This window comes from Eulemur rufifrons, chromosome 15 (assembly GCF_041146395.1).
Source record: "Eulemur rufifrons isolate Redbay chromosome 15, OSU_ERuf_1, whole genome shotgun sequence".
Taxonomy (NCBI): Eukaryota; Metazoa; Chordata; class Mammalia; order Primates; family Lemuridae; genus Eulemur; species Eulemur rufifrons.
Genome location: NC_090997.1, coordinates 31,415,724 through 31,440,708, shown reverse-complemented (window position 1 = coordinate 31,440,708; position 24,985 = coordinate 31,415,724). Strand labels below are relative to the sequence as shown.

Genomic DNA, 24,985 nt, shown 5'->3' with positions numbered 1-24,985 from the left:
GAATTAAGTGAAAAGATTTTAAAATGATGAAAATTCTGAAGGTAGGGGCCAAGATGGCAGACTGGAAGCAGCCTGCACACACTGCTCTCACGGAGAGGATTGAAAGCAGCTAGTAGATAAACACGTTCAGATCAGTTGTCTAAGAAAGAGCATTGGGAATCAACAGAGAGGTGATGGGAGGCACCCAAGGTGAAGGAGAGGGAAGTGGGATGACCCATTCAGCCAGATCAGAGATACCCAGGGAATGTACACGAACCTGGGGAAGGGACAGAGGAGAGAACCACAGGGCTCCACAACCCTCCCATGGACATTGCAGTCTGAGCTATGGGAAGGCCCCTCTGCCGCTGCAGGCCTCTGAACTGATACAAGTAGCTGCCTGGAGACTGTGCAGGGGCATTGCTCCAGAGAGAAGGCACAGCAGCATCCTGCTGGCATCTGAACCCAGAGTGTTGCAGCTGGCACCATTCTGAGGTCCCATTCCCAGAGTACTGCTTCTACATGGGGGTCAGCTCTGTTGCTGCTGCTTTTCCATCACTCTTGCCAAGCTGGGGAAGGAGTGAGAAGGTCCAGGCACTCTTGCACATTGCATGAGCGGGTACTGTGCACCCCTGCCACAACCAGGAGACCTGGGTAAGGCAAATGTCCACACCTCAGTTCCTGCTCCCACTGCCTAGGTAACCACTGCTGCCATGGGACCTGAGCGGAGTATGCAACCACAGCCTCTGGTGCCTCCCACCCTCTGGTTAACACAGCTGCCACCACTACCTGGGTAGCACCACCATTGACAGGCCTGGGCAGGGCGGATGCCTATGCCGCCGGGCGCCACCTGCCACAGCATGCTGTTGCTGCCACCAGATCTGGGCAGAGCTAATACCCATAGCCCAGGCACCTGCTGCTGCCACTGATGTAGCCCTGCCCGGCTACCACTGCTGCCACCTCTGGGGAACCTGGGTGAAGCAAACCCCCATGACTACCTGCCCCTGTGGAGAGGGACCTGCCCTGCCCCCACCAGAGCTTTCATCAGAGGCCTAGGGAACCAGCCCACCCCTCCCACAAGAATATCCCCCAGAACCTTCTTGGACTGTGACAACTACAGGGGAACGGAGAAACACAGGAGAGCAGCAGTGTTACAGGCTGACAGTGCATCTGTCCCTCTACTCCCTGGTCAATCTCCTAGAACAGGACTCAAGCACATTATCCAGGGACTTCTCCCTCTCTTCTCTGAGCAAGAGAGTTTCCAACAGAAAAGAGGTATACCGTAAATCTATCTGTTTTGAGCTAAGAGAAGAGGTTCCCAATGAGAAAGAACGAGCATAAAAACTCTGGCATCAATAAAAACAGGCCGTTTTGATACCTCCAAATGATCACACTGGGTCTCCAGCAATGGATTCCAACCAAAAGGAAATTGTTGAAACGTCAGATGTGGAATTCAAAATATGGATCACAAGTAAGATCATTGGGATTTATGAGGAAGTTGAAAACCAACACAAAGAAACCAAAAAAATAATTCAAGACATGAATAAAAAATTCACTAAAGAGATAATCTAAGAGAAAATATAACAATTTCTAGAAATAAAAGAGTCATATAGGGAATATCAAAATACAGTGTAGAGTTTTAACAACAGACTAGAATAAGCAAAAGAAATAACTTCATAGCTTGAAGAAAAGACTTTTAAACTATCCCAGTCAGTCAAAAATGAAGAAAAAAGAATCAAGAATGAATAATCTCTCTGAGAAATATGGGATTATGTAAAGTGAACAAATATAAGAATCATAGATATCCCTGGGGGAGGAGAAAAAGCAAAAAGCATGTAAAACCTCTTTCGAATAATAATGAAGTAAAAATTCCCTGGTCTTGCTAGAGAATTAGAAATCCAGATACAAGAAGGACTTTAAACACCCAAAGATTCATGGTAAATAGACACTCCAAGGCACATAGTAATCAGTCTGGCCAAAGTCAAAGTGAAGGAGAAAATTCTACAAGTTGCAAGATGATAGCATCAAGTAACTTACAGAGGAAAACCCAAAAGATTAACAGAAGGCTTCTCTGCAAAAATCTTACAAGCCAGAAGGAATTATGGTCCCATTTTTAGTCTTCTTAAATGGAATAATAGCCAAGAATTTTGAATACTGCAAAACTAAGTTTCATAAATAAAGGAGAAATAAAGTCTTTCCCAGACAAGCAAACTCTAAGGGAATTTGTCACCACTAGACCTTCCCTACAGGAAATGCTTAAAAGTGTTCTATACATGAAACAGAACAATCAATACCACCAGTGTACAAAAAAAAAAAAAAAAAAAAAAAACACCCTAAAAGCTAAAACTCACAGCTCATATAAAACAGTAACACAAGGGGAAAAAACAAAGCAACTAGGTAACAATCAACATGATGACCAGAAGAGTATCTCACATGTAGTAGTAACATTGAATGTAAACGGTGTAAATGCCCTGCTCTAAAGATACAGATTGGCAGAATGGATTTTAAAAATAAAAAACAATAACAAATATATGCTGTCTCTAAGAAACCCATGTAACTTGCAGAGGTTCTCATAGATTCAAGGTAAAGGATGGAAAAAGTATTCCACACAAATGGAAGCCAAAATCAAGCAGGAATAGTTACTTTTATAACAGATAAAATAGACTTTAAATCAGCAACACTAAAAAAAGACAAATATGGTCATTATATATTTATAAAGGGCTCAATTCAACAAGAAGATACAACAATCTTAAATATATATGTGCAGCTAACACAGCAGCTCCCAGATTCATGAAACAAATTCTACTAGATCTGAGGAAAGAAATAAACAGCAACATCATAATAGCCAGGGACTTCAGCACTCTACTGACAGAACTAGACAGATTATAGAGGCAGAAAATCAATAAGAAAACACTTAAGACTCTGGAAGAAATGGATCTAACAAACATTTATACAACTTTCTACCCCAAAACTGCAGAATATGCATTCTTATCAGCATATGGGACATTTCCAAGATAGATCATATGTTAGAGCACAAAACAAGTCTCAGCAAATTCAGAAAAATCAAAATCATACCATGTATCTTCTCAGACCACAGTGGAATAAAACTAAAAATCAATTCTAAGAGGAACTCTCAAAACTATACAAATACATGGACATTAAACAACCTGCTGTTGGACAATCCCTTGGTCAATGATGAGATCAAGATGGAAATAAAATTTTTCCAAAAATTTTCAAATTGAACAACAGAGACAACACGAACTTCCAATCTCTGGGATATAAAAACAGTGCTAAGAGGGAAGTTGATAGCCTTAAATGCCTACATCATAAAGACAGAGAGATCACTGATTAACAACCTTATGTCACACCTCAAGAAACTAGAAAAAGAACAAACCAAACCCAAAGCCAGCAGAAGTAAAGAAATAACAAAGATCAGAGAAGAACTAGCAAAATGGAAACCAAAAAAAAAAACAATACAAAGGATCAACGAAACAAAAAGTTGATTCTTTGAAAAAATTAACACAGTAAGTCCACTAGCTAGATTAACCAGAAATAAAAGGCAATAGATTTAAATAAGCTCAATAAGAAATTAAAAAGGAGACATTACAACTGATACCACAGATATACAAAATGTCATCTGTAAATACTGTGAAAACCTTTATTATTACACAAACTAGAAGATCTAGAGGAATTGGATAAATTTTTGGAAATATACAGCCTCCCAAGCTTGAATCAGGAAAAAGTAGAAATCCTGAACAGAACAATAATGGAGCAGCAAGACTGAAACAATAATACAGAATCTCCCAACAATAGAAAAAGCCCCAGACTGAATGGATTCACATTGAAATTCTGTCAGACCTACAAAGAACTGGCACCTAACCTACTGAAACTGTTCCATAACATCAACAAGCAGGGAATCCTTCATTCTGTGAAGCCAATTTCCCCTTGATACCAAAGCCAGGAAAGGACACACAAAAAAACAAACAAACAAACAAAAAAACCCAAACTACAGACCAATATCCCTTATGAACATACATGTAAAAATCCTCAAAAATGAATCCAACAATACATCAAAAAGATAATTCGCCACAGTCAAGTTGGTTTCATCATAAGGATGCAAGGATGGTTCTACATAAGCAAATCAGTAAATGTGATTGATCACATAAACAGAATTAAAAAAAACATACCATTGGAATAGATGCAGAAAAAGCATTCAATAAAATCTAGAACTACTTTCTGATTAAAAACCTTTAACAAAGTAGGCATAGAAAGAACATACCTCAAAATAATAAAAGCCATATGTGAAAAACCCATAGCCAACATCATACTCAATGTGGAAAAGTTGAAAGCATTTCCCCTAAGACTTGGAACAAGACAATATGCTCACTGTCACCACTTCTATTCAACATAGTACTGGAAGTCCTAGCCAGAGCAATCAGGCAAAAGAAAGAAATAAAGGCCATCCAAAGCTGGAAAGAAGAGGTCACACTGTCCCTGTTTGCCAGTGATTTATCTAGAAAACCCTAAAGATTCCACCAAAAGATTCCTAAAATTGATAAATTCAGTAAAGTCTCCAGATACAAAATTATTGTACACAGATCAGTAGCATTTCTATACACTAATAACAAATCTAGGAGTCAAATCAAGAACTCAGTACCATTCACAATAGCTACAAAGAAAATAAAATACCTGGGAATATCCTTAACCAAGGAGGTGAAAGATCTCTACAAGGAGTACTACTAAACACTGATGGGAGAAATCATAGATGATACAAACAAATGGAAAAACATCCCATGTTCATGGATTAGAAGAATCAACATCATTAAAATGTCCATACTGCCCAAAGTGATTTGCAGATTCAGTATAATTCCCATCAAAATACCAACCTCATTTTTCACAAATCCAGAAAAAGCAGACCTAAACTTCATATGGAACAAACAAAGAGCCTGAATTACCAAAGCAAACCTAAGCAAATAGAACAAATCTGGAGGTATCATATTACCTGACTTCAAATTATTCTACAAGGGTATCATAACCAAAACAACATAGTCTGGTATAAAGGTAGAAAAACAGACCATTGGAACAGAATAGAGAACCATGAAATAAAGCCATATAGCTACAATGACCAACTAATCTTTGACAAAGCAAACAAAAACATACACTGGGGATAGGACTCCCTATTCAATAAATGGTTCTGGGAAAATTGGATAGCCATATGAGAAGAATGAAACTAATCCCCATCTCTCACCATATACAAAAATTAATTCAAGATAGATTATAGACTTAAATGTAAGACCTGAAACCATAAAAAATTCTAGGAGAAAACATAGGAAAAACTCTTATGGTTATAGGCCTAATCATTGAATTTATGACTATGACCCCCAAAAGCAAATACAACAACAGTAAAAATAAATAAATGGAACAGCAAAAGAAATAATCAACAGAATAAATATACTATCTACAGAATGAGAGAAAATATTTGCAAACTACATCTGATAGAGGACCTATATCCAGAATCTGCAAAGAACTACAAATCAGGAAGAATAAAACATATAACCCCATCAAAAAGTAGGCAGATTTTTTCAAAAGAATATAGATAAATGGCCAACAAACATGAAAGTATGCTCAGTATCACTAATCATTGGGAAATGCAAATTAAAACCACAACGAGATACCAGCTTAACCCCAGTCAGAACGGCCATTGTTAAAAAATAAAAAATAAAAAAAAACACAACAATAGATATTGGGGCTGATGCAGCAAAAAGAGAACACTTATAGACTGTTGGGGGGACTGCAAATTAGTACAGCCTCTGTGGAAAATATTATGGACATTCGTTGAAGAACTAAAAGTAGACCTACCATTCCATCCAACAGTCCTACCACTGGGTATTTACCCAAAGGAAAAGAAGTCATTATATCAAAAAGACGCCTACACCCAAATATTTATCACAGCACAATTCACAATTGCAAAGATATGTGCCCATTAGTTGATGAGTAGATAAAGAAAATATGGTATATCTATACTTTGGAGTACTCCTCAGCCATCAAAATAAATGATTTAATGTCTTTTCCAGCAATTTTGGTGGAACTGGAGACCATTTTCCTAAGTGAAGTATCTCAGGAATGGAAAAGCAAATACCCCATGTTCGCACTTTTGTGTGGGAGCTAAACAAGGGGTATATATATATATATATATATATATGGTCATAAAGTAGTGTAATGGACATTGAAAACTAGGAAGTGTGGTGGTTGGGAAGGGAGTGAGGGATAAAAATCTACTTATTAGGTACAGTGTACAATATTCTGGTGACAGGTACACTAAAAGTTCTGACTCTAGCATTACACAATTCATTCCTGTAGCAAAAAACAATTGTATCCCCTCAATCTATTGAAGTAAAAAATAAAGTGAAGAAAATTCCTTATCTTAATGTTTTTTGTTCAGAATTTTTGCCACGCTTTCTAAATAACCTCTAAAAAAATCCCATATATTGAATGCCAAATGAATTAAGAGCATATAATTATTACTGAAAGTTGTATATAAATCTAGTTTTAATATGGAATTTTAATAAATAATAAGACATTCAGGAGTTTTCTTATTGGCTAATTCTTCTTGACTCTTTTTGCAAAGTAAATGAATTCTTAATTCCATATATTGATTTTCTTAATGCATACATTGAGGAAGAACATAGAGTTCAGTTTTGAGCATTTTTGTTTGAGTCATTCATCAAACATTCAAATGGAGACCTTGAGTTGGCAGTTAAGTTGGATCTGTAGTTCTGGAGAAAAAAATATATACTGGATTAGTCAGGGATAGATGTATAGTATAACTATGAGTCTGGAAGAAAGATCACCAAAAGAATGAGTATAAATGGAGACTTGCAAAGACCTGACATTGGAATTATCGACACAGATTAGAGAACAGCTAACTAAAGGAAATGAATAAGATCAACTCAGAATACTGGCAGGGAATAAGAACTTCAATATTAAAAAAAAAAAAAATGACTAGCACTCTGGGAGGCCGAGGTGGGCAGATCGTTTGAGCTCAGGAGTTCGAGACCAACCTGAGCAAGAGCGAGACCCCGTCTCTACTAAAAAAACAGAAAGAAATTAGCTGAACAACTAAAAATATATATAGAAAAAATTAGCCGGGCATGGTGGCGCATGCCTGTAGTCCTAGCTACTCAGGAGGCTGAGGCAGAAGGATTGCTTGAGCCTAGGAGTTTGAGGTTGCTGTGAGCTAGGCTGACGCCACACCACTCTAGCCCGGGCAACAGAATGAGACGCTGTCTCAAAAAACAAACAAACAAAAAAATGAATGGCTAAATGAAACCCTACAAGTAGGTTATGTGCAAATTTTATATAAGGGACTTGAGCATCTGTGGATTTTGGTATCTATGGGGGATCCTGGAACCAATCCTCATGGATACCAAGGGACTACTGTAAATTTTGAGTGATAATATAAACAACCTAGCCTTTGTCTTTCTGGTTATTTTTCAAATTTATTGTTTCAAATCCAGCATATTGTCCATTCCCAAGTACCACATTTAATTTTAACAATTCATAAATTTTGAAAGCTTTTAAATCTCATAAAATGTGTGGAGCTGACACCAACATAATATTGCCGCACTAAACAATGATGGGGCAGACATATTCCCTTGCCTCTATGTTAAATCTATATTAAGTAATACAAAAAATAAGCAAACAGTTATCTACTTGCTCTATGAAATCCTCTTGATTATGAAACAACTAAAATATTAATAGCTTATTTATCATGATTGATGGCCCGCCCAATAAGGCTTGTTTCAAGACTTCTCATTTCATTGTGTTCACCAATCCAAAACTATTTTGTCATAAACATAGCTCAGTTCTAACCAGGTCCCCACCTTTTAAGACCTTGATTAAAGTGATCCAGCCCACCTCAGCCCTAAAACCTTATAAATATCCTTCTTTGTCTTTCCTCCTCTTGTTCTCCCTCGCTACAGTTAGTCTACTAAACTGAGCTTTGGTAAGTCAATGAGGTTTTTTAATGGTGTTTGGAGAGTTGACAGTTGACAATATATAAGCTAGTTATGCTTTTTCATTTAAAGGGAAGAAATCAAGAGTTCAAAATCCTACATTTCTATTCTTGTTTTCTATTAATAACTGCCTGCTAGTTTATCTGTATGGACGTGCATGTCTTGCCAAGCCCTGAAATCTTAAGTCTAAGCTTGAACTCCTATTCTCCTCTCTTCTACTTTTCTTTCCCAGTCCCTCTCACCCCCCACTGCCAGTCCTTTTAATGTCTTCTAAATTATTTACTCTGATGGAAGTCTTAGAATCGTATTCATATTTTCTCTTACTTCCAATAACTAACCAATGCCATATCCCACAAATGTTAGGTAAGAAATAGCAAAACAAAAGTAAACAAGCAGATATTTACCCATCCATAAGGATCCTTTAAATAGCAATACATGCGATATGATGATATAGCTTTATGTGTTTTGACATAGGAAAGTAAACACTGTGATGGTAGGTAGAAGAGTACATATGTTACCTCATTTTTTAATGCGTCTGTGCATAAACAAAGTCTAGATGCCTGGTTGTACTTCAGGCAAGAAGTAGATAGTCGCTTTTAGTTGTTTTAGTTTGTTTTAATAAATAACTTATAATTTTAAAAAATCACTACTAAGCATTTTTAAGGATGAAACAATGAGCAACAACAGTAATATGCATCTGCCAAGTAGATATTAATTTTAGAGAAGAATTTTTTTCCAGTTTGTTGAAAAGTAGGATTTGGAAAGAGTTACTCAAACATTTAAAAAATTTAGTTCTTAAGTACCATCTTTTTCCAGAATATGAATTATTTCTTTCCACTTTTGAGGTTCCTGAAAATTTTATTTAGAAGTCTAGGTACATAAGCAATACTGTTTAAACACTTACATTGTCACAAACAGTGAATTTAGGTGACTTTTTTATTCCCTCCCCTCAAACTTTGGCCTATAAGCAAAAAAGAAAAAGGAAAAATATGTTTTCCAGGAGAGACTTGTTTCTGTTTAAAACCAATATTATTAAAAGAGTTGCTGTGTTGACACCTGATGTTTTATTTATACACTTAAAGTTAAAATGTTCATTTTACAGCAAGCCCCTTTTATCAGTTTGAAAAGGAAGAAAGATGGTCAAGGAAAGGATTTCTCTAGAAACTAAACCGTAAGGGCTGAAGTAAAAAAGCGACACTGCTGCTTCGTAATGGTGGTATTCATTAATATCTTCTGTGGTGCTGTGGTCTATAAATATAATTTGGAATAAAAATGGTACCAAATTGTTACTGTCTTGATTTAAAAGGCAAGTTTGAATATGGGCTGTCAACTTAATACTTCCTTCCCCATATTAAGTAAAGCTAATTTATTTTAGCTTCCTAGAATTTTGTAACTAACAAGATAACCCTCTTCAGAAGAATAGAAGTTGTCCAGTTTCTCAGACTCAAGAACATAGGGCAGTGACCTTTTAAAAAACTATAGTCTTTTTGTTTTTCCAGTCTGCAAATCTGGGGATAGGGGTAGGCAAGTTAAGGATAGTTTTATTTAGTTTGTAAGATAACGATAAGTCATCAGCCTAAGATTGCAGTAATTTTGATAGCCATATTTAGAAAGTTACCCTATTTGACAAATACCTTAAGTAATGGCTTTGTCCGCAATTCAAGCACCTTTAAAATATATTAACATATCTTCAGTAACCGCAGTCCTGTTAGTCTTGAAATTGTAAGATAAATTTGTAAATATCTTAATTTCCAATATTCTATATGGTTGTTTAATTTTACTTATGTATTATTCCTGTGCTTTTTCATTTTAAAAATAGTTATTGATGTCTGCTATGTGCTAGGTACTATCCTAGGTGCCAGTGAACAAAACAGTCGAGTATTCCTGTCTCCATGGAATTACTTAGTAGAAGGAGACAGACAAATAAATATGTCAAGTGATAAGTATTATGGGAAAAAATGATGTGCCAAAGGAGGTGTGGTGCTCAGAAAGAGGGATGATTTGAAATTGTAAGTACAGTAGAAAGAAAATTCTTACTGAGTAGGTGACAGTTGAGCAAAAAGACCTTAAAGAAGTGAGGAGCAAACTCAGATATCTGGGGAAGAGTATTTTAGGTAGAGTTAACAGCAAGTACAGAGTGGGAGTATGCTTGAGGTGGTAGAGGAACAGCAAGCAAGCAGATAATTTTAAGGGCTTCAGCTTTTACTTTCAGAAGGAGAGTCTCTGGAAGATTAGGAGCAGAAGAATGGCATGATGTGACTTTTATGTTCCTAAGGGATCACTCTGACTCTGTTGCGTATAGACGAGGGCTTGGCAAACTTTTTCTGTAACGAGCCACGTGGTGAGTATTTCAGGCTTTATGAAACATGCAGTGGTCCTTCATAACCACTCAGCTTTACCATTATAGCATGAAAGCTACCGTGGATAATACATAATGGATGGCTGTGGATTTGTTCCAATAACACTCATAAAAGTGGCAAGCTTGATTTGCCCTGTATGCTGTTGTTTGCCAACCCCTGATATAGGCCATAATGGACCACGGGCAAAAACAGGTTGACAGGAGGCTTTTGTAGTAATCCAAGAGAGAGTGTATCATGGTGGGGACAATGTCAAGACGTTGCCGGAATCTGGATATATTTTGAAGGTGGAGCCCATAGGATTTGATGATACATCTGGTAGAGGGGTGTGAAAGGGAGATAGAGAGAAAGGTATCAGGGCTGATTTTTGGTTATTTTGTTTTTTTTAATTTCAAAATATTAAGGGGGTATAAATGTTTTTGTTTCATGTATAGCTTTTATGATGCTTAAGACAGGGCTATTTGTGTGCCAATCATCTGAATAGTGTTCACTGTACCTGATAGGTAGGTTTTTACCTCTCCTTTCTTCTCCCCTCTCTCCTTGTTAATTTTCAGTGACTTTTACTTCTTGCTGTGCCCATCAATTAGTTCCAAATTATTAGAGAGCACATGTGGTGTTTGTTTTTCCATTCCTGAGATAATTCACTTAGGATAATGGTCTCCAGTTTCATCCAAATTGCTGCAGAAGACATTAATTCACTCATTTTTATGGCTGAGTAGTACTCCGTGGTGTGTATATACACCACATATTGTTAATCCACTCACGAATTGATGGGCATTTAGGTTGATTCCACATCTTTGCGATTGTGAATTATGCTACAACATTTGAGTGTAGGTGTCTTTTTGACAGAAATGACTTCTTTTCCTTTGAGTAGATACCCAGAGCTAGGATTCCTGGGTTGAATGGTAAGTCTATATTTATTTCTTTGAGGAATCTCCATACTGTTTTCCATAGAAGTTGAACTAATTTGCAGTCCCACCAACAGTGTGTAAGCATTCGTTTCATTCTGCATCCATGCCAGCATCTGTTGTTTTTTTGACTTCTTAATAATGGCCATTCTGACAGAGGTAAGGTGATATCTCATTGTGGTTTTAATTTACATTTCCCTGATGATTAGTGATGTTGAGCATTTTTTCATCTGTTTCTTGGCCATTTGTCTATCTTCTTTTGAAAACTTCTGTTCATGTCTTTGCCCAATTTTTGATGAGGTTGGTTGTATTTTTCTTGCTGATTCGAATACTTTGTAGATTCTGGATATTAGCCCTTTATTGGATGTATAGTTTGTGAATATTTTCTCCCATTCTGTAGGGTGTCTGTTTACTGTGTTGATTATGATACCCATGTTTTTTAGAGTTTTAATTAGAAACTATTTGTTTAACATTTCATATTCTACTTTTGATAATGTCTAGAATATTTTTTTAAATTTATTTTCACCTATTAAGGTTATATATTTCTTTTTTCCTTTGAGACCATTTGACTTTGTTTTGTTCTGGGTATTCCTTCATAAACAGAGAATTAATAGGATTACTTATTAACTTTTCAGCACCCTACTTGCTCATTGAATATTGTCTCATTAGGTTTCCTTTATGGCTGAAAGCATGTGTGTAGTTGCAATGTGGTATGCAGGTTAAGGCATGACCTCATGGTCTAGGAAGAAGGCAAAATAAAGATGTCAGCCTATTAGCTATCTATGTGTAGCTCTAAATGAGACTTATCAATAATGTGAAATTGATATAAAGAGCCTTACGTTATTTTGGTAATGTATTTATACCAAAATACATGGGGAAGGTAGTGCAAACTATAAGATAAGGACTTTAGACTATACTGACCTATTTCACTATTTCTCATACTACTTCTTCGAGTACAGTTATCTTCATTCACTCTTTCTCCGCACCTAATCAGTTAGAGTAGAGTCTATTGCCATAATGACCCTCACATCTCACCTTCATTACATCTTATTTAAATTACTGTACCTTTTAACTAATGCCGCACTCTAATCCACACTACACAGCTAGCTTAATTGTTCTGAAGCAGTGATTCTCAAGCTTTTGTATCCATCAGAATCAATTGGAAGGTTTGTTAATGTATAATAAGATTTGCAAAGTTTCTGATTTAGTAGATCTGAGGTGGGACCCTAGAATTTTCTGATGGTTCTACTCTGCGAACTATACTATGTAAACCATCGTCCCAAAGTTCTCTGATACTGATAACGCCCATTCTCCAATAACTGTAGTGCTCTCCCCTCATCATCTGATAAATTCAGTCTAAGGTTTTGGAACTATCACTATTTAACCCTTCCTATAAGTTTTTAGCTTTTTTTTAATACATTTTCTGGACATGGCCATCTTTTCTACCTTTGCATTTCAAAGATTTATTGAAATGTCACAACCAGTCTTCACGCCAACCCTCCCACTTCCATCATTCAGAGTCCTGATCACATTACAAGGTTTATTTCAAACTCAGCCTTCTTTTTTGAATCTCCAAACATGTGTGCACTCTTTTTTCCTTTGAATTCCCATAGCATTTATACTTCTTATAATATTACCTTACTTTCTCCCAATTTTTAATCATTTATATATCTTATCTCTATCCTACCCTTTTATAGGAATGTAAGCTCCTTGTGGATAAGAAAATATATGTAACTATATCGTTGTATCTCTCAAACAACATTTGTAGAATTGAACCACATTTTTTTCATTTGTTCCTTTTTTTATTTCTCTTTTTAGCTTAATAGTGTTGTCAAAATAATGTAAGATATTAACATGCCTAATATCTTCTAGCTTCTTGTTCACTTTATCTATTGGATGAAACCCTTTGTATTGACTTGAAGCCTTTCTTGGCGTCTACTGACTTCATTTTCTTATTTGGATTAATAATTGCTTTCTGATTTTGCCGCTCAGCTTTACAAATTATAAACTATAATACTATAATTTCTGTTCATTAGACTTCTGATGCATTGTAAATCATATCATCTTTCTTGATTTCTTCCCCAAAGACCTTGGCTCTTCTAGAGTAAAAAATAAAATTCCTTTGTGTGAATTGTGTGTGAAATACGTATCCAGAAAGTCTTCATATATCTGAAAAGTATTTTGTCCTCACAATTGCTGAGTAGTTTGGTTGTGCTTAGAACTCTACAGGAGAAATCATTCTCTTTCAAAACTTTAAAGACATTGCATCATGTTCTACTTTCCTTTTAACTGGTGAGAAAGCTAATGCCAATCTATTTCTTCTTTTGAAGCTAACTTCATGATTTCTATATTCTCTGTTTTCCTTTTTGGGAGTTCTTGTTCTTTAGTTGCTGGATATCTTCAACTGATCATCTGTCTCATCTTATTTTCATATTTTCTGCCTTACCATTTTGCTCTATATTCTCAGGTATATATTCAGCTTTATCAACTATATAATGAATATTTTATTTCATAATATTTCATGTAATAAATTCTTTTCCTGAGTATTTATAGTTCTGGTTATTCTTTTTCAAACATCTTTATTTTATGGATGTAATATTTTCAATATCTGAAGATAGTAAACATTTTTATTAGTGATTTTTTTAAGTAAAATTACAGTTCTGGTTATCTTAGAACAATTCTGTTTATCTTGTCCTTTCCCCCTCATGCTGATAGTTTTCTGTATATATCTCATGATCCATTCATATTTATGTCAATTTGTATTTAAATCTCAGGAAGTGGGAAACCTCATTGCTGGGAACTCTGTACATTTGGCTGGACTTCTTGATCTTCAAATTATACTTTCAAATAAATGAGAGGGAAAGTAGCTGTTTTATTGGAGACCTTTTAAGTATGGCCTTCCATCTTCTAGATTATTGTTGAAATCTCTCATCAGCTGGTGGTCGTACTCTCATTCTTTTTAGCTGATAAAGGATTGCTCCTGGCTTTATGCCTGCACTATAACATTAATGAGGTCTTTGGAAGGACAAGAAACAAATTATTATTCTCAGTCTGTCATGTTGAACCAAAAAGCTTAGTTTTCAACAGGTTAACATAGTTCTTCATGGTTAAGTAGTATACATTATAAATGTCACAATATTTTATTTGACAAAGAAGTTTGTGTTGATAACCTCATTTGATTTGGTTTTAGTAAAGCCATAAGATGGGTAGCACAATACTGATGTTAGAGTAATTAGATTATTATCTAATGTGGTATATGTATACTATGGAGTACTACTCAGCCATCAAAAATGGTGAACTATCTATTATATTAGCCTGGATGGAGCTGGAGCCCATTCTTCTAAGTGAAGTGTCAGAAGAATGGAAAAACAAACACCACATGTATTCACCATTAAATTGGTACTAATTGATCAACACTAATGTGGACATGTGGGATGTTAACATTCTTAGGGTATGGTGCAGGTGGGAGGGGGAGGAGGGGATGAGCAAATTCACACCTAACAGATGCAGTGCGTGCTATCTGGGGAGCACACTTGTAGCTCTGACTCAGGCGGCGCAAAGGCAATTTATGTAACCAAAGCATTTGTACCCCCGTAATACTCTGAAATAAAAATAAATAAAATGAAATAAAAAAATAAAATAATCTAAGAACAGCCATACCTTGTTCTCCAGCATCTGTATGAAGCTTTATGTAACCAAACAGAGAAGATACTAATATATCAGCCAGATGGCAGTATGTTAGTTTACTATAGGAAGTATAACTATTAAAGAAACTAGAGGTTCAGGGTTAGAGAGAGAATTTGCATGGAAAAACAAATTTCTAGTCACACAATGTCAGGTAAATGTGGAATCAGAAAGAGGGCCTCCGTGATCTTATTGACTGGTATCATGTAGCCTGATGTATTATGTCCATTGTCAAGCAAGATCACCATACAGGACAGAAAATTGGGTATTGATCAGAGCATCATTTCTCTTGGTTGTTGCTAGAGATCCAGAAAGTCTCCTGATGTTGAGGTTCTTTTTCTAGGTGACATTTTGATTGTGTTAATAAAAGTTCAACCAATACAGAATGTAGTGAAGTTAATTAGCTGTATGCTTTCTAAGTTTTCCAGAGTCTGCACCAAAGCCAACCTAAGTAATTTCGTGAAACTTCTTAGCTACTCACAGATTATTGCTTAAGGTTGCTAACTCCTAAAACATCAACTCTTTTCCTTTTTTCAAGTGTGGATTTCTCTCTAAATTTAATTCTCAGAAGGTTGACCTATCCTATCACCACCTACCACAAGCAAACATTATCTGTATGTCACTTACAGAGAAACTGATACTTAGAAGTTAAATGACTCACCTCAAGAGTCTCACAGTATATTAGTGGCAAATTTAAGAACTAACTTTCAATTTTTTGTCTCAAACTTGAATCTTTTATAGTATACCCCTTAACCTACTTTTGTTTTATGAAAAAGATAAACTAATAGAAAACAACTGCGTTATATTTGACCAATCTTGAACAATTAAGACTAGCAGATAGTAAATCTCGGTAATTTGGAGTTCACTCGTAGAGTTTGTGATTATACAATTTCTGTAGATTATATGCTAATACTTACCTTTTACTCCCTTTTAAAAAGTGTCATATGGCCAATTAATAATAAAATGAAATTAGGAGCATTCTTTCTTAAAAGACCAGTATATATTGTAGCACCTTGGAAAAGCTTTAAGCTTACTTAAATGCAATCAGAGCATAACACAAATTATACTTGTTCTTAAAAAATGGTTACTATAAAACTTATTCTTTAATGCAAAACATCTGGCAAATGCTATCTTTACTAGCCTTATACAGTTTGCATATTCTTAAGATATAATAAAACTGTGTCACTATGTCCTTTAGATTTTTTTTTTTTTTTTTTTTTGAGACAGGGTCTTTCTCTGTCACCCAGACTGGCATGCAATGGTGTAATCATAGTTCACTATAACCTCAAACTCCTGGGCTCAAATGATCTTCCTGCCTCAGCCTCCCCTGTAGCTAGGACTATGGGCCTGGCTAATTTTTTAAATTTTTGTAAAGGGGAGGTGGGTCTCAATCTTATTTCCTCTTACATTTTGCCCAGGCTGGACTTGAACTCCTGGCCTCAGGCAGTCCTCCTGCCTCAGCGCTGGGATTACAAGTGTGAGCCATTGTGTCTAGTCCTTTCTATGATTTTTGATGTTTATCAGTTCTCTTCCCCTTTACCAAATCTCCCAGTGAAATTTAACAAAATATTGATTTAACTGACCATTTGTTAAATTTTAAGATAAATATACAACTTGGTATTTATTACAGATTTTCATTTTTTTCTACCTTTCTGTTTATATGGATATATGTTGCTAGTTTCTTAAATGTTTTTATGTGTATGTATTTCATTTTCTCTAAATCCATCTGACAATAAGACAGTGATTAAGTAGGATTTTACTTTCTAAAAATCTCTCAGGTCCAACCTTTCTTTCCATCCCTACACCTCATTTTTTCACTTGAATAGTCTTCTAACTTAGTAAACCTCTTTCTGCTCTCAATCACCTCCTCCAGTCTATACTCCATGAATGTTATTCCCTTTCGTAAAACCATTTGATAAATAATTCCCACTTATATCACAATAAAATCCAAACTCCTTAGCCTGCATATAGTTAAAATTTATATATCTATTATAAATACTCAATACTAGCAAGACCCTAATCAGAAACCAAAGTTAGCATAGTCTTGGGCAACCGTGAGATATGAAGTGACATTCTAAATAGTCCAGTCTTCTACTAGTTTTTTTGTGTGTGGCTTTTTTTTTTTCATCATTAGACAAAATGCTTGCTTTAAATTTATTCTCCATCATTCATGAGTTTTTCAACAGCCTTCTCTATATATACATGTGTAACATAAGGATTAGTTTTGTAAAGTACAAATATAGAGTAATTATAAATTGATTTCAAGTGAAGGTTTAAAATGATTCAATTGTGGCTTAAATCAATGCTGAATTTTTAAAAAATACGTTTAAAATGAAAGGTGCTATTTATTATAGTTAATAACCAAAGTTACCTTAGTGGCAGTCAATATACATTAAAGATGACATAACAAGTGGTCTAAAAGGAAACAGAAATATATAATATAAAGTTTATCAGGTAAATAAATAAAGATGCTGTTAAATGACAAACAGTGGTTTAATTGCATTTCCTATCATTACTGTGTTGATAATACGTAACAAGAGCTAGAGGAAGCATAGCAGAATTCAAAAGTCTTTCAATTTTATTCATGTACTCTAGAATGCCTTTTCTTGGCTGTTTTAATTTTGATCTTTTTTGTATGGACACTTAGTCATCAGAAAAAAAATGTATCTGAGCCCCCTATCTTTAGTTTTCATTGTTAACATTTAATCTCTAGTTTAATTGGAAATTTAATCTTTAGTTCAATTTTATATGTCTTTTTGAGGAACAACAATCAAAAGTCTCCTGAACACTTCTGGTTTTAGAACACAATTCCTAAATGAAACATCCAACAATTTAAATTTGCTTTAAAGGTTAGACCAAGTTTAAAATCTTTATTGTAATTTCCTTAGTTGGATAACTGTGGAAAGAAATCTATAGCTCTCCTAGATATTTGTGATTCAGGTGAGCAGCTGGAAGATGGCAGATGGTGAAGAAAGAAGCTCCCCTCCATTTATTCAGTGTGGAATCATCACTTGAATATAGAATATATGCATGGAGCTTATTAACAAAACTTTTCTGTGGGTATATGCCATTTTATATAGATATAATGATACATAACATACATATAAAGATACTTTAAAGAGCTGTTACATAGTCATTGTGTATGTGGATTTTTAGTTTAGTGTCATTTTTCAACAACAAAGCAGAACACTAACAATGATTTTACCTTTTCATGTTATTTTAGAAGGCTTGTGTCACAGTCCACAACCTTTAAAAAAGTAAACGTAAAATAACGTGATAGGAAAAATATTTAAGATATGGTTTTGGTGGTGAGCAAAAGAATCAGAGGATAAGCCAATTTAAAATGTCACTCAGTGGATTATTAGACCTCTGGGAAAGAATGATGTGATTTTTCTTCTGCCAGCTCAGCTTCTGTTTTGTAATCCCTTTTCTGGCCTTGAAATTTCTAATACAGTCAAGTTTTAACTCCCAAAATATCTTTTTAGTATGGAAATGAGTAATAGACTTTTTTTTTTTTTAAGTTTAGAGCATTAGCAGTATTGAGAAGGTTGAATTTTTCAGACAGGTTTATACTTGTACAGTGGAACTCGTGTCGTACTTAAACCATGAAAGATACTGTTCTTGTTTTTAAAATAATTGTGAACAGGCATTTTTTTGCATAGATTCCAGCCTATTCCTCTCTTCATTTTGAAACATTCAAATGGGCTATTTTTATTTAAGGGTGTATTACTGTTTAGCAGTATATCCTGTTACTGATTATACACATTTAAATTTTGCCAGATTCATTTGAATTTGTTTTAACTATAGGGACCAAAATAATGGACATGTACAAAGTAGTCATGATACTTATGACTAAGCAATTATTTTGTTTAATACTATTGGATATATACTTCTAAAATCTTAAGATTAGTTGTTTATCTTGCAATCGTTTGAGCAGAAATGTTGCCCTATATCATTGGTTCTGTTATACCTTGCAGAGGAAAAGGAAGAAAATGACTATACCTGCTACTTTGCAGGAGGCTTTTGATAATGCCTCATTTGGTTTTTACAGTAATCCTGTGAGGAAAGCTGGTGATATCCCCATTTTAGAAGTGCACAGGCTCCACAGTTTAGATTTGCCCATACACATGGCAGAAAAGTGACCACTTATATTCACCTCCAAGTCTGTCAGAGTCCAGAGCCTGGGCTCTTTCTTTACCATGTTGGGCCTTTTAGTTACACTTTCATTTTCAAGACATAGTCAGTGTCTTGTTTTGACATCATTAGAATCTTGTCAGATTTTAATAAAGAAAAATTAGAAAATGTACTATTTAGCAATATGAATTTTAAATAAAATATCCTCTCTTTTAATATTTATCTTACAGCAATCATATTGTATATGAACGAATATGAGTACTCTGTTAGGTACTTTAGAATTCTCAGGCTTATCTACTGGGAAAAAAATGACAAATTGAATAGTTACATCACTGTAAAGTAAGTTCTATGATAGAAATGAGAATAAAATGTGGTGGGAGCACAAAGTAAATGAGGAAGAAATTTCCTATCTAGGAGTCTCCTCTGCACAACTGAACTCTTAGCACCTAGTGTAAAGTCATAATCTTCGATGCTAACTCTAGGAAGGGACAGAAGCATTTGTTCAGCCACTGCTGCTTGAAGGATTTTTAGTTTTCTTAGAGAGCTGTGAATATTCCTTCTAGACTTTTCTGTTGATAAAGAGAACAAAGAATATGAAGGAAGCCCTGAGGGAACAATAGGTGGGAATTAGATGGGCAGTCCTTGCTCCTAAAAGGAAGAGATTACTTCTCTATCAAACTGCATGTTTTCCTGCCAGAAAAGGAGACAGCTGTGTCCAGTTTGGTATTGAGCAATTCAGAAGTAAATGTTGAAGTACAGTAGAAGAGATTAGAGTAGATAATATTTAGATTATCTAAATCTTTACATAGCTGAGGCTTTATATAACAGGTTTTGTATTTTGATAAAATAAAACCTAAGTGCTACTTTTCAGAAAACCATGTGACACACGCACACACACACACACACACCCCATTATATTCCCTTATGTAATAAGCTGGACTACAAAACCCTCAGCTCAATTTTATGTTTTAAGAGAAACTAGCATTTATTGAAGCAGAGAAGAGAGCTCATTAGAAGAGAAATAGAAAGTATATTTTCTTAATCAGCAATAGGATGTGATATTGGTCTCCTAATTGCATGTAGGATTTTTTGCCATTGCCTATTTTGGATAAAAATATGTAGAAATTATAATCTCCTTTATAATTAATAGACTGAAAAAAAGTTGCCTTATAAGATAAGGACTTTCTTATGTAAAGAATAAAGTCCCTTTGAAATTTGTGATGTTTGTACCCTCTATTAGCTGCAGCATATATAATTTCTTTCTCAGTTACATTATACAGTTGACCCTTGAACAACATGAGTTTGAACTATGTGGGTCCATTTTTATTGGATTTTTTTCAATTAAAGTTACACTGAGTGTGCTTGCCTCTCTTGCCTCCCCTTCAACCTCTTCTACCTCTTCCACCCTTGAGACAGTCTGCAAGACCAACTCCTCCTCTTCCTCAGCCTACCCAGTGTGAAGACAACGAGGATGAAGACCTTTATGATAATCCACTTCATTAACTTAATGAATAATAAATATATTTTGTCTTCTTTATGATTTTCTTTTCTCTAGCTTACCTTATTGTAAGAATACAGTATGTAATACATATAATGTACAAAATGTGTGTCAATTAATAGTATTTTATTGGTAGGACTTCCAGTCAACAGTAGGCTATTACTAGTTAAGTTTTTGGGGAGTCATAAGTTATATGCAGATTTTTAATTGGTTGGGGAGTGGGGACGCTTAACCCCTGTGTTTTTCAAGGGGCAGTTATATTGTGCTGCCCCAGATCTTACTGAATGGCTTGAATAAATATTTCCTTAGACATCATTTATTAGATATATATCAATATGTATGGATGACTTTGTAACCTATTGGAAATAATGTATTTGGATAAAACTAGCATGGAATTTGACACAAATATCAAATAACCAGTCTGCTCGTTTCTCTTTAAGGGTTATATTTTATTTGAAGGAGAAAAAGACATGATTTATTTTAATTCCAGCTATAATGCTATCTAAAATTCAAACAGGAAGCATATCAGTAAATAATTATAGGTTTTCTTTAGAAAAAGTAACTGTCTATTCAATAGCATTCTGAAAAAAAGAAAAAAAGCTCAAAATCTCTCAAATTTGAGCTTTCCTGAGAACTGGTTTCTTAGAAAAGTGTGTTGACGTTCAGAAAACAGTACTCCAGAGTATGGAACTTTGGCATGCTGAGTACTTTGAATTGAAGGACATTGGAAAGGCCTTAGAAGCAAAGTATCTTTCTGACCCTCTCCTGCCTAGCTTTCTTTTTCTCTCCTTTCTCCCCTAAGGCACACCGTAGAAACTAGAATTTCTCTTCCCCAAGGCAGGTCATAGAAACCAGAACTCCTTCTCCACAAAGCCAGCCATATAACCTAGAAATATTACTCTAACCTTCCCCTGTCCTTTCTGTGTAGGAACTGGCCATAAAGTAATTTTCTGACCTACCTTGTCTGATAGTAGGTCCTAAGACCCTCATTTCAGGAGGAGTCCTGCCCTAAACCCAGGAGGGAATGCTACAAAGACCAAGAAGAATCTGAACATACAGACCTTACTGGGTTTCTACACCTTATACTCTGTTACCGTTAGGTCATACCCTTTATGTCCAATCATATTTCTACACAGCTGTCCATTCTCCATCGAATCTAAGCATAAAAATGGATAGTTTTTCCTTGAATCTTGGATCTCAATTTTTGAAGGCTCCTGTCATGTAGCACTTTGATTTAATAAATTTGTTACGCTTTTCTCTTGTTAACCTATCTTTTGTTATAGGAGTGTTGGCCATGAAATTTACATTGGGTGAAGAAAGGTATCACACACCTTTCTGCCCCTACAAGTGCGACTTACTAGTAACTACATCTGATTATTTGTTCATTTTTTTCTTGATGTCCATCAGGAAAACTTTATTTTGTTTTAGTATGTCTGGCATTCCAAGTTAAAATGACTTTTCTATTTTAAATAAATTGAACTAGCAATATAATTTTTTAATATTTAAGATCTTGATTACATTAGGGGCATTCATGTATTTAAAATATGTCATATTGGTTGACAATTTAACACTGTATTAAGGTGATTGAAAGAGTGGACTTTGGAGAGAGACTTAGATTTCAGTCCCATCTCTGACACTTACTGGCTGTATGGTCTTGGTCATTAGCCTTGGTTAATAACCTTTTAGATAAAATATTAATCTTCAATTTTAAGAGATAAATTATCTCACCATAGGTCGTTTGTTTGCTTTTATAGATCAATGCACTGTTACCCGGACATACCTATTTCTTCACAAGTTCTGGTTCTTTAGTGCTGCTTACTATTTTGGTAACTGGGCCTTTCTGGGGGTAAGTATGTATATCCCAGGCATGATTTGACCTTCCTTTATAAAGTTAAATGTACAAATTCTTCGTATCTTAGTAGTCCATTTGTATCATAGTACTGCCATTCAATTTTAAAGCATTATTTCTAGATGATTTTAGATATGAGAAGTAACACATAGCTTATTTAAATTTACAGGTATTCTTGATTGGACTAATTGTATCCTGTTGTAAAGGGAAAAAATCAGTCATGGAAGGAGTAGATGAAGATTCAGACATAAGTGATGATGAGCCCTCTGTCTATTCTGTTTGACAGCCTTCTGTCTTAAAGGTTTTATAAAGCTGACTAAATATCTGTTATGCATTTTTAAAGTGTTAAACATTAGGTTGAACTAACTAGCTTTCATCAAAATGGGAGCATGGCTATTAAAAAAAACTATATTTTTTATGTTTTCTGAAGTAATATTATTGTATCATAGATTAACATTTAAAATTGCTATAATAATATTGTGTAAATACAAAACTACCGGCTTTGTGAGGGAATGTTTATGGGTAAATTTTTTTCTCTAATGTATAATAGTGTTAAATTGATTAAAAATCTTCCAGAATTAATATCCCTTTTGTTGCTTTTTAAAAACATAATAAATCACTTGTATCTGTGCCTTAGGTTCTCCAGAGTGATGTGGACTTTTAAAGTATTTATATCTGATTGTCTAAAAATAATATTTACAATATAGCGGATGAATAAATGTTACTCCCATGTACAGCTTGTTTTCTACAGTCATTAATGCCACTCAAGTACGTTTCATGAAAGGATTTCAAACTAGCTAGTACTCTAAGACCAGGGCATTCCAAGATATGTTATATTGTTCAAATATTAGTCCATTAAAAATCTTACCACCTCTACGTATTTAAGGCATATATATTGTAGGTAGCTTTTGTTTTATACCTGACCTCAAAATTTGTATTCTAACATAAATGGTAGTATTGTCAAGAATAATTAATACTGAAAAAAATCAGTTTACTGATCAGTTTAAGATACATGGTATCATATTAATATTTTGGCTTCAGAGATTTTTTTTTCATTCTAAAGATTTGAAATTCTCAAGGATATAGTGAAAGCTATATAACATCAATAGGGTATTTTGAACACATTCTGGATAATAAGAAATAATCACCAATGATTACTAGTTTACTAATGTAAACAAATTAGAACTCATAAAAAAAGAACATGTCATGATCCTTTAAGTAAAATACCATTAAGTTCTGAAAAAGATTTAGCAATTAGTAACCGTCTCTAACTTAATTCTTCTCTCCTTTAATTTTTATACCATTTTTCTCTGTTCTGATTTTTTGCCTCTCTTGATATACCGTCACAGCTTTCATGTTTGGCTTTGGCTTCGTCACCTACCTTTTAGTGTTGTTCATTAGAATTTCATTTCCTTCAGTTCTTATTTTACATTTTCTTCATGGACAATCTCACCTACCCTTAGCTTCCATCTATATTACTTTTTCCTAAGCTCTGAACCTTTGCTTACATGTTAACTAGAAATTACTGCATCAGTTGCAACATGTTGAAAATTGAAATCCTCATTTTTTTCTAGGCATACTAAGCCTCCTTCTATAGCCATTTTTTTTTTTTTTTGACAAATGGCAGCAGCACAGACCTGATTGCCTAATCCAAAAATCTGCCAGACTTCCTCATCTCTTGTGTTTAACTGATTCATCAGTCAAGTCATAGTACTTTCTACTTCTTAATTTTCCATTTGTCCCCTCTTCTCTATTCTTACTGCCAGTCGTGGTGTTATGGACCAAATTGTGTTCCCCCAAAATTCATATGATGAAGTCCTGACCCCAAGTACCCTAGAATATGACTGTATTTAGAGATAGGGCCTTTAAAACAGTAATTAAGGTAAAATGAGGCTGTTGGGTGGAGCCCTATTCCAGCTTGACTGATGTCCTCAAAAGAAAGGGAAGAGACATCTGAGATGGACATATACAGAGAAGAGTGTGAGGACATAATGAGAAGGCAGTGGTCTGCAAGGCAACAAGAGAGGCTCAAGAGAATCCAGTCCTGCCAGCATCTTGATTTTCGACTTCCAGCCTCCAGATTTGTGAGAAAATAAATTTCTCGTTTAAGCTATCCAGTCTGGTATTTCGTTACGGCAGCCCAGACAGACTAATACATACTCGGTATTGAAGTTTCTCACTGGGCTTTCTGCCAAGTCCTGATTCTTCTCAGTCTTTTCTCAACATTTTAAATATAAATCTGGTTATTTCATTTCTTTGCTGTGAAAAGCTTTCAGCTATTTTAGAATGAAATCCATAATCCCTCATGAGATACATAAGGCCTTTCTGGTGTGTTTCTTACCTGACTCCAACTTCCTTTGCCATCCCCACCCCATTACATGAGCCAAACTAACAAATGTCTCACTATTATCCACATGGCTAAGATTCTTCACATCTCTGTTCTGTTGAACTATTCCTTCTGCCTGTGGTGCCTGTCTCTTCCTTTTGTCTTCTAGGAAAATCCTTATCCTTCAAGTCTCATCCTTAACAATATCTCTTTAGGTCCCTTCTCCCTAAGTCCCACA

The 24,985-nt window shown here is 35.0% G+C and overlaps 1 protein-coding gene across 1 annotated transcript in view; it reads left to right on the top strand.

The window, feature by feature from the left end:
* LMBRD1 (LMBR1 domain containing 1) overlaps nt 1–22,985 on the top strand; it is a 106,699-nt gene extending 83,714 nt beyond the window's left edge. Inside the window, exons 15-16 of the mRNA XM_069487961.1 lie at nt 22,327–22,418; nt 22,591–22,985. Of these exons, the coding sequence (XP_069344062.1) occupies nt 22,327–22,418; nt 22,591–22,704 (206 nt within the window). The 3' untranslated portion in view covers nt 22,705–22,985. The remainder of the gene's footprint in view (nt 1–22,326; nt 22,419–22,590) is intronic.
* Nucleotides 22,986–24,985: the final 2,000 nt, after the last annotated feature.